This window comes from Apaloderma vittatum, unplaced genomic scaffold, assembly GCF_000703405.1.
Source record: "Apaloderma vittatum isolate BGI_N311 unplaced genomic scaffold, ASM70340v1 scaffold12076, whole genome shotgun sequence".
Lineage (NCBI taxonomy): Eukaryota > Metazoa > Chordata > Aves > Trogoniformes > Trogonidae > Apaloderma > Apaloderma vittatum.
Window position 1 is genome coordinate 27,868 of NW_009723474.1, and position 11,580 is coordinate 39,447.

At 37.3% G+C, this 11,580-nt stretch overlaps 1 protein-coding gene across 1 annotated transcript in view; it reads left to right on the top strand.

Moving 5' to 3' along the window:
* The window catches only part of LOC104275999, a 45,480-nt gene that overhangs the window by 25,077 nt on the left and 8,823 nt on the right, over nucleotides 1-11,580 (top strand). Inside the window, exon 6 of the mRNA XM_009872138.1 lies at nucleotides 5,261-5,303. Within this exon, the coding sequence (XP_009870440.1) occupies nucleotides 5,261-5,303 (43 nt within the window). The remainder of the gene's footprint in view (nucleotides 1-5,260; nucleotides 5,304-11,580) is intronic.

The following is an 11,580-nucleotide window of genomic DNA, read 5'->3' on the forward strand; positions in this document are numbered from 1 at the left end:
GCATTACAAACTACAGAAGCTGATAGACTTTTTCTTGGAAGTGCAGTTTCCTCCTTTTTTAGGACGAAAAATATGGAACAAAAATGTTTTAGCTCTTTAAAGATAAATGCTTTCAGTTCCTACGCTTAGAGCCAGTAATGGGAGGGATTAATCTTAACACAATATTTCCCTTTTTTTTTCTGTCCATCTGACTGGCAAGCTCCCTGCTCCTTTTTACACCACGGAGATGATGCCTTTTGTCACTATGAATCTGGCAAAATTTCTTCCAAAAGTAGGAAACTGTGCAGTACAGTATCTTTGCTTTTTGCTGTGGAGCTTATACTGAACAATCTAGATTTTGAGGCTGATCTTGTATTTTAAGACTAGAACTTGTGTTAGCAGCGGTAGACCAGGATTGGCTGTGAAGTCCATAAAAAGTGATTTGATTATATAGAGAAAGGTGAGCATAGTGCTTTTTATATGAGGCAGTATTTCTGCCTGGTAATTATTTTAAATGAGAACTGATCTGGTAGATCATATAATTTATGAAATTTAACATGAATAAACTTTGAATAAAATAAAATGAAACTTTAAAAAAAAAATTAAAGCTATAGCAAATATACATGAGGTGAGGGAAAAAATCCCATTTTGATTGTAAAAAGGATTATGTACTATGACGGTTATTTGCACACACAGAAATATATGCCAAGATTTAGGTTCTGTTTAGCTGTTTAAGGCGACAGAGCTAATCTATGAATAACGAGTTCTCCTAACATCTATCACTGAACCCTACCCAAGGTATCTGGAAGCAGAACATCAAAAATGAATGTCATCTGACAGCAGCCAGATCACTACCAGAGTTAAAATAGCCCTGGACATGTAGCTCATGATGTGTGATATACAAGTGGTACGTATCCGTTTACTGTGGGTGTTGTAGTGGTGAGGTTGTTTTAACTAACAACTGTGCATCTCAGGCTGCAGCACTCAACTCTTGGGTCACAAATAAAAGAATCTACATTAGAAAGATCTTTAACTTATATTTACGAGTAATATTATGAGATATGCAGGATTTAGATACTCGCCTCATTAGTTGTTTGAATATCATAGCAAGCATAACAAAAGCATGTTTCTTGAGTGAGGTCACTTACCCCTTTTCTCCTTTGGTGTAATCTTATGGTAGGCTGAGATATACTTTGGATTTGAAAACCACGCATTTGCATTTGTACATTATGCCATGATAATTAAAAAAATTCCTCCTACAGACATAAATAATGTTTTGTCTGAGTTTTGTAGAATTAAAAAAGATAGCTTTTTAGTGTCTGGTACCATTCTTACTACCGAGTTGCCTTGCAGAGGTAGCCGCTGTAAATTACTGAAGTCTGCCTTGCAGAGGATTGTGGCAGGAGGCCTCCGAGCTGCAGAAATAATAGAATATGATATACTGAAATGGAAATAAAGACAACAATCTTATGGACTAGAGAAATCACTTGATGACAAAAGACTGGTTTTATTTTTGTTATTATCTGAGACTCATTTTTTTTTTTAATTTAATCACATCTGAGTCTTTTAGTTATTTGTTGTCTTTTGCATATTCCTTATAATTTCAATGATATTTTTAAGCTTCCCACATTTGATGTAATTTTATGCATCTAACTTCTCCTTGCCTTTTTGTATTTTTCTTTGTCAAGTATAATCTAATCTTCTAATAATGACTTTGAAAGTGTATTTGTTCGATCTTACCTGTCAAGCCTTTATCAGTTTTCTCATCTTATATAATTTGTAGATTTTTACGAAAGCCTTCTTAGAATTTATTTTATAAGGAGTTCCAGGCATGAAATAAGGCTCCGTTGTTGAACAAACTGTACCTATGTTAACAAAATGGTCTCTCTTTTATTTTCAGTTATTTTCATTACGTATTTGATGTGCAGAATAAAAAACCAAATGATGGCTTGAATTCTCACTCACATTTAGGGGTCAGAAAGCCCCACTGATTGATTTTAACTTGCACATCACCAAAAAGAGTTTCTGCAGTTGAAATGTGTTTAACAGTTCTGTATTACTGGCTTTTTAATCCTTATTCTTGCACAAGTGCTACACTTGTGCAACACTGAGAGGAGGGAAAAGCAGCAAATCTTAGTTTGCAAGTAAATCACATAGTTAGAACTTGAACTTTACAGGGAGAGCAGAGCTGTTTAGCAAGTAGGAGAGTATCTGTTTTGCAAATAATGACTTTGCGATAAGGTGAGAAGAAAATGAATAATTATAAAGATATTAAGTCTATTCTTTGTTTCTGTGTATTAGTCTTGCTTGTAACATCTGTAGTGATGAAAGAGGGCTCCTCTCTGGGAGCTTATGTATAAACAAAGGACCAAAATGCCATTCCTTCTTCAAAGAGCTTTCAATCTCCTTTCAGGTTTTCTGCTTTCTACCCTTTATTTCTGCCTATGGTTTTGCATAATTTAGGATATTCTGATGTGCAATGCAGTTGTGGAAAGAGAGTTTGAAATGTTTTTCAACTTGTGATCTAGTTTCATGCATCAAGCCCCATGCCCTGAAATGATAGCAAGGCGACGCGGATTAGTGAATCTAGAGGCAAAGGTGAGGAAGATAATTTTTTTCCTCTCCCAGACTAATTTTTGATTGACTTTGTGAACTAAGTAACATGCAGTCCCTTCCCATAGCCCATAAGTTAGCAATTAAAAAAACCCAAAGCTATGTTTTTAAAAGCACAGAAGTTGTGAGATCCTTTCTTATTAGCAAGATTTGATTTTTATGCAGTTCAGTGGTGCAGTCTGCCACTTTCTGTTCCACAAGGTAAGGTAGCAGATCAGATGCTACCTTCAGCAGCAGCATGATCTGCTTTATGTCCACAGATACAACCAAAGTCCCGGAAATTATTTTTTGCTAGTCTATATTAGTAAACCCCTAATAAGTTACTGGGAGCAGGAAAAAAAACATTTTTCAAGTCTGCTATACTACTAGTTACAAAAAATTCATAGAAATTCGATTGTAATGGAAAAATATTTTTACTAAATATATAGAATTCTGGTTGTAATGGACTCCAAAGTCCTCTGTTCTTTATCTGTGCAGGTACTTCTGCATATTTCCAAAATGAAAGCAGCAAATTCTGTGGTGACACACAGTAACTATAGAAACAGAAAACATCCCCGATGTTTAAATTAATGAAATGTTCTTTTTCTGAAATGCTCTGGCATGTTTTTCCTTTTCCAGGAAAGAAATTTTGGCCATGGGCCTGTTTTCCTCCCCCCACCCCAAATTCAGTGTCTCATATTAAAATACAGAGCTAGCATAAAACTCAAATGAATACTGAAGCTGTAGAATCCATGTTTGCAATAAGATCAGGGAGAAACATCTTGTAGGTTGTGTCTTATTCCAGTCTTGAAAGTTGTTCTCTTGTTGCAGATTTGAAAACTGTATTTAAAAAAAAGATAATTTATCCTTGCCCCGTTGGTTCAAGTTAGCTCTTTTTTGTATATTTTATTGGCCAAAGCAGAATCAGTGTAATCTTTTCCAGTTCTTTTCTGGTTCATTGCAAGGTGCATCAAAAACTGTCTTAATATGTTTGACTGAAGAAAATGTTGTGCTGGAATTAGTATGACTTGGACTTCTGTATGGATAGTAAGTAAATCTATTTTGTTCTCTGTTGAGAAATTTTGGCAAGCAACACGGTGTCTGTATAAGAGGAAGATATATATATAATATATGCATGTGAAGTCCTACATGTGTCTGGAAAGCTGCCACTTTGTAAGAAAGCATGGGAAATACAGAGTTACGACAGGTCAAAAGTCTGTATTTAGGTGGAGAAAATAGCTGTGAGATGTCAATATAAAATGGAATTTTATTGCTTTGGAATTGAACAGTGTTGTTGCTCACTTCAAAGTCCAGAAGACGCATTTATCAGAAAGAATGGATCATGATGGATTCTTCTCACCAAGGTGACAGAAATAGATGAGATCTCCTTTGCAGGGTGATGGTCACTAGCACAGACCAGAGTGATGTCCTCGCCTACCTTGAATTTGCTGTGCAGGAGCAGCCTTGATGCCCTCTAGCGATCGAAGTGCCAGAGTGTTCTCCACAGAATCACAGAATGTTAAGGGTTGGATGGGACCTCAAAATATCATCTAGTCCAACCCCCCTGCCAGAGCAGGATCACCCAGAGTAGGTCACACAGGAATGCATCCAGAGGGGTGTTGAATGTCTCCAGAGAAGGAGACTCCACAACCTCCCTGGGCAGCCTGTGCCAGGGCTCTGTCACCCTCACAGCGAAAAAGTTTTTTCTAATGTTTTTGTGGAACGTTCTATGCTCCAGCTTGTACCCATTGCCCTTTGTCCTATCACTGGACATCACTGAAAAGAGCCTGGCTCCATCCTCCTGACACTCACCCTTGCTGTATTTATAAACATTAATGAGATCACCCCTCAGCCTCCTCTTCTCCAAGCTGAAGAGACCCAGCTCCTCCAGCCTTTCCTCATAAGGGAGATGTTCCACTCCCTTCATCATCTTTGTGGCTCTGCGCTGGACTCTCTCCAGCAGTTCCCTGTTTCTCTTGAGCTGAGGGGCCCAGAACTGGACACAATATTCCAGATGTGGCCTCACCAGGGCAGAGTAGAGGGGCAGGAGGACCTCTCTCGACCTACTGGCTACTCCCCTTCTAACCCACCCCAGGATGCCATTGGCCTTCTTGGCCACGAGGGCACATTGCTGGCTCATGGGCATCCTGCTGGTCCTCCAGATCAGCTTTGAATGACTTCAGTGTGAATGGTACTCTATGCCTGACTGGGATTGGTAGGCAGTCTGAAGCCAATTTAAGCTCTATGTTGTTTTTAAAGAGCTGTATCAGAAGCATATGAGGCTTCAGTCTGCACGCCTACCATTTTAAGCAAATAGGCATGACCTTAATTTACATCTGATAGTACTGTTACTCCAACTTGATATTATCTTCCTCTGAATATCAAATTTTCTTTCTTTTTGCTGCTTAATTCAGGACTGATTCAATAGTAGTAAGCTTCACTGTGCCTGTTACAATTGTTGCAAAGCATCCAAAGCCAAGTTAGGCTTTACTAAGGTACACAAGAGCTTTGAACCTTGTATGTTTTGACCACCTTCAAATCTGAGCACCTTTGCATCTATTCTGAATTTTGAAACCACTTGTTAAGCTTTTGTGATGGGGAAGTGATTTCTCTGCCGTTCTTCCTGTATTTTGTGAAGTTTCTGTATCTTGTAAAGATTTTTCATTCTAAAATTTTCTGTTTTCTTTAGGGTACAGCAATATTACAGTCTGGAGTCTTACCAGCTATACCAGGTAGGAGCCATTTAGCTATTTGCTTTGCTAAAGAATAATGTTTAAGCCTCAAATTGTGGTGAGAGAAACAGAAAATTTATGACAGCAGAACTAAAGTCTATATTGAGAGGTACCCTGTTTGTCGTTGGTCTTGCTGCTGCACTTAATGGCTGACAATTACAACACATTGTAATCTGTAGTATGTTTTTTTTTTTGCAAACATTAATATATTTTGTCTTTCTTTTGTAATTTAAAGCTGTTCAAAGTTGTCAGCTTCCATATGAAATTGTTTGGTGCTTTTTCTACTTACATAGTTGAAGAGCATCAAGAAAGTGTTATTTTTATGCTATATTAAGACCGAGGGGAAACTTGATTGATATGTTCAGTGTGCATACCAAGTTTTCTAAATAACATAAAACCACAGGAAGGGATCCTTACCAAAGGCATCATGGAGATGTTTCTCTCACGTCAGTGGAACTACTGACTGACCAGCAAAATCAATAAAGGGAGGGAGCTGACTGTCTGTCTTTTCTAAATCTGGCAAGATTATTTAGGCAAAGGCAACACGCTGACTGTGTTTGCACTGTAAATCTGTCTATCAGTGGAATCTGTTGGTCATCTTGAGTTCTGGCTAATGTAGCTAAACGGGTCTGGCACCTTTTGTATCATCATTTTACTTCAAAGACAACATTTCATGTACTGTCTCCATCCTAATCCTCAGAGAGATCTGTGCAAAGAATTTGTTTAGTATGTTAAACCTCTTTATATTCCCTGAATTGTTTACCTGATAATTCAGCAGATCCATTAAATTTCTCAGGTTTCCTAATTTCAATAGACACAGAACAGCTCTTCTAGCTTGGGTTCCTTTCTTCTAAAAACCTTGGCAATTATATAAAGAGGTATAGCTGATTGATACTTGTGTGAACAGTCAAGTATGATACCTGGGATCAGGAGGAGTCTCTGGAGAAGGTTATAAGTAACTCCATTCCTTTGTCTGTTTTAGCATGAGAAAATCCAGAAGCTTTTAGCAGATCTTGTTCCTAGTTATTCCAATCGAGTCAGTGGAATTACTCTTGATTTATGGAAGTGTAAGTAGAAGCACAAATGCCATCATTAACTCTAATATTTCCTTCTGGTACTCAAGTTTCTAGTCCTCTAATCTACTGAAGGAAGCCAGAGCACTTACGATTAAAGTGTGGGTAAATACAGGGGTGTACAGCTGTGTGTGGCGGGCACAGTATTTCTTCATTAATTCCAGTGGCAAACTAATTGTGAATGCAAACAATATCTGACAAAAACCTAGTCTCAGACTATTCATGCAGATGAAGGAATTAGCTGTTTTGATACAACCTGTCATTAAGCAAACTAGAAATGTAGAAATACAGGACAGATTTTTAGATCAACAGAAAGGGGAGATACAAGACTGAAGAAAGCTGTGTGGGTAGGTATTCCTGTCTCTTACACTGGGAAAATATTGTTTAAGAACTGAATACTTGTTGGGATAAGTATGAATGCTTTAGGAAAATGCAGCATCTAAAGCTAGTGACTGAAGTTTTTAGCTATGTCTGTGGGATTTAGTCTCTCAAACATTCTAATTATATACCTTGTAAAACTTTGTTCTTCAGTATTACACTATCTTTCAGAATACAGGAAAAAACCACATTTTCTCTGGCTTGTTGGATTTTTATTATCCTCAGGTACTTCAGTTTAAAGTATTGTCTTTTATATATGTGAAAATCTCAAGTATAATTGAACTTGGTGTTGCAAAGCTTTCAAAATAATACAGTTAACTCTGGCTGTTTTGTTTCTACCATCTTTAATCCAAGGCATTAACTGAAGACCCTTGGGTGTTGAACAGTCATTCAAACAGTTCTATTGGACTAAAGGAACAGCCTTAGAACCTTTCCATATTTTTCTATTATGATCTTTTAATCTATTGTGGAGGATAGCATAAGGGCATGCTAATTTGAGGTAACTACTTTCAAAACCTGGCTTGTACACGTACACAGCAGGATACGTCTCCTAGCATGAGTAATTTTACAATGACCCAGTACACAGCTATGTTTGTTAGTGTAGCAGTCCACTTGGTCATAATCATGTTTCTTTTTTATCGCAGAAAGGACTGTATTTTCATTCAAATACACCATACAAATGCAAACCCACTTCTTCCAGTGCCCACGTGCTCTGTACAATATTTTTTAATATCTTGAATGCCCCAATTCTGTAGTAAGAAAGGAGTTAAAGAGTCAGGATTAATTGTTTGAATATTTTTCAGTTGATTGGTAGTGAATGTGGGTGATAATATTCTCTTTCTACTCATATATGCTGAGCAATAGACTCAGCAACTTCAGAGAAATGTATCTAATTCTAATGGGAAGATGAGAAATGCTCATAAATGTGGCAACAATTCTGAATTGTATTACTAGATGGAAAGAAAAACAAGTTTAGGTGTATCATTTCATTCTGGTTTAAATAATTTGGCTGTCTTTGTTATAAATAACTTTATAAAGATTGATTAGAAAGAGAGACTGAATTAGACTGCCTGCATTAGTAGGAGGAAAGTGTTCCTGCTGTTATACCATAGCTTTGTAGTACAGATCAATGTAAGGGATTCTTTGGAGTTGTATGATGTGGGAATGCTTGCTCCTGAATATAATAGACTGCATTTATGGTTATTATGGACCTGAAAATACCATGACAAGATAGAGGTTCAAAAATGTGATTCAGACTTCCTGATTTATGAGACTGCTAGGTTTCGGAGGCACATAGTTTTAGTACATTTGGTCTAAGAAAGTCTCATGGGACATATACAGAGTTTCTCATGAATGCTTAAGAAATTCTGTAGAATGATCTACATATATATATATATGTGGGTCCTTTTCTCAGGAGCTGCTTATGTGTTTGGAATTAAGGGATCATGAATGAGGTACACATTCAGTGTTGAGAGGTGAAACAAAAAGATGGCACAACACAGAATGGTGAGCTGAAGAGCTTGTCATTATCTTGATTATCTTTTTTGGTAGTATAAATCAAAGTACAGTAGAAAAAACAGGGTTAAAGATGTTGTCTAGCTCAAACCTCTGCCCTGAGGTTAGGATGTACTCCTGTGTACCTGACAAGTATTTGTTTAAGCATGTTCTGCAGTGAAAGTCTTTAATCTACCTTAAATCATCCAAAGTCATTTACTATGCTTGCATTTATAATGTATTTCCTAAGAATCGTGGTGTTTCTTGCTATGATTCGGATCTCTTAAAGCCTATACTTCACTCTAGTTCATTGCAATAACTTAGATAGGAACCTCCAGCCCTTACTTATAATGTCTTCATGTTCTCCGCCAAAATACTTGGATTTTCTTGGTTGAGTAGAACTCAAGTCATAGCTCTCCTGTTTGATCGATGATGTTTAAAACAGGTGGTTGTTTCATGAGGAGGGAAGAATGCCATTATTTCTTTCCTTAGTTGACAACCCTTCCAAATGAACTGATCAGTCTGCATCCCAAGATTTTTGTTTAGAGGAGCTAAACTGAGAACTGGAATGAGTTTACAGAAATGATTAGGGTCCCTCTGCAATCCCTGGAGAAGACAATGCAGGCCCTGTGCACCATATTTGAGAAACTTTTGTCCATTCCCATTAGCTGCAGGGAAGCTGATTGCCTAGGCTTTCCCAAGAGCCAGACCCAGCCTTGGGCATTTCAACACTCAAATGAAACATCTGTGGTGGGAGGTCTGATCTCCCTGTTGTTCTGTGCTGCAGGCTCTGGCATTACAAAAATCAATAGCTGAATGGAAAAATAAGTTAAGAAATATAGTCCCATGGAAGCAGCATGCTTTAATATTGTTAAGTTTTATGACTTTTAAATCCTGTTCCTTTTTTTCCACATTTCCAAATTCATCAGCATTGCAACAGACCGTTGCTGCATGACAGCCACCTTGCTTGTAATACTAAACCTACACAGTGCTTAGATGGGAAATGTTCTGAGGATGAATTAAGGAATAAAAAGAAACAATGCTGTCGACTGGAATTCGGCTGAAATTTCAGTTGGATGCTGATTATGAACATTGTATCTCTATCAAATTGTACATAGGTAGATGGAGAGTCGAGGTACGCAGATAAAAAGAAAGAAAATGAAGTGTGTAAGAGGTCATAGATGCTGTAAATGAACTCAGCTGTCTGACAGCTTAGCTTGTAGGATGGAAAAACATGCTTCCTTTCATTGCTTTAAAAAAATTTTTATTGTGAACCTGTGCAGACTGATACTTCTATTCCAAGCTTAGAAGGAACCTTTCAAGGAATTAATTGAGAGCAATGAGGAAGAAGAATCTGGGCTATGTTAGTTGTTGTTGCTTACGTTAAAAATAATTTATAATTCACTTTTTTTTTTCCCAGGAAATGTGTTGATAGCTTTTCAGATGTATTAAAAGAAAGCACACTATGGTACTTTTATTGAGCCAGTAAAGGACTGTGTGCTGAGCAGTGCCTACCATAAACACGTTGTACCTCATAGAGCTAAACACTGTAATAGAAGAACATTATTATATTGAGAAACTGATTAATAAAACCTTGCCCTGATATGACAGGTTCTTTCTTGATCATACTTTATTTTTTAAGTGCACTCAGAATAATTCCATAGGGGAAGGAAAATAGGAGGTCAGAAAAAGTAAGCTGATTAAAGTACGTATTGCATAAAGTACGTGTTGCTCAACCTTGTCCTTAGTGACTGTCTGAATTAACAGGTGCCGAAAGGAGGTAAAAAAGAAAGTGACTGTGGTGAAACCATATGCTAGTAAATTATCTAAATGCTGCTACTTCATCCCCTGGACTGAGTAGATGCAGCAGGTCCCTGTTCCCTGTTTTGGGGATGAGGAAAGGTGGTAGTCCTTGCCACGGTGACCTTCTAGTTCTGCCTTTAATACATTCCTGATTGCTTCCCCTTGCCTTCTCTGACACTGAAATATGGGCAAATTACATATCCCAGCTGAAGGAAGAAGGAAGAAACACAGATATCAGGAACCTTATTTGCAAACACAGCAATTATTTCAGCTTTTTTTTTAAAAATAGATTTTTTAAAATAAAAAATCATATTCATATTAAAATGTATTTTAATTAAAAATAATTTAATTTGCATTTTATTTTTATTAAAAATATATTTTTTTTATATAAGGAAGCACATTATGTGACCTTCGTTCTTGGCCATTGTAGATTCCGAGCTTCAGGTATATCAAGATTTTTGGAGTAAATGTATGTAAAGCGTTGCTGAAGGTGTATTTTTCAGAAAACAGACACTGAGTTTCCTGGTACAGGAAAATTATAATAATTCTAGCTTAATGCTTGCATTTTTAAGGATAGGATGCTGGGCTGGAGTGACCCTATGGTATGAATAATAGCTAGAAGTAGTTAGATCTTCTGTGATTCTTTTGGACACACTAAAGAGGCATCTTTGTGGAGTCATATTTGAACAGTCAGTGTGCTTGAATGTGTTTGTAATTTTGAATGATTCTAAGACCTCTGAAGCTGATTGTTTGAGAGACAGGAGGTATTTCCGAATGTGGTGAAATAGGTAGAGCAAGTAAACATTTTTAAACATCTCCTTCAGCTTTTATGTGCTGCAGATAATGCCATTTGTTTAGCAGAGAATATATGAATTCACTTTGAAAATTCCAGAGTAACAAACTTAGGGAAGTTTTATAAGAGAATTATACAGTACCAGGAAGTCTTTTATTATACTTACATAAAAAAACCCCTCCTGGTGTACATGCAGTATTCCTCCTGTCAGTCAGCATCTCTAGTCTTTGGACGCTCTTTTAAACAAGGTATCTGTTTCCAAAGGAGGAGATGGAAAAGTTGCTTGGCTGAGTGGATCAAAGTAGTAAAGGTAGTTCTAATTCAACAAGAGTTTGTGGTAGTGCGTAGTATTTTCTTCTGTCCTGGTTCCTTCTCTTATAGCTCAGACCTGCTGAGTTTGTGACCTACTCTATGATGGCAAAGTAGTGGCTGGACAGTAGGAAGTGGTTGCTGGCTAAATGCAGAGTAGTGCCGCATGGGTCTGCTCACTGGCGTGCAGTGATAGGTGATGGGATTTGAAAGAACAGTCTGGGCTCAGTTTATAGCATGTATTCCAGCTTCTCTCTCCTTTGTTATTTTTTTCCATCTCTCTTTCTTGTAGCACATGTGCCCTAAACTGAGCTTATTTCTGAAGAGTGGGTGTAAATAAATGACCATGAAGTTAGAAGAATCTTTTAAATTGTGGTTGTCTTCATTGAGATACATTAGACTTTTGAGCCTAATCATATGCAGGAAT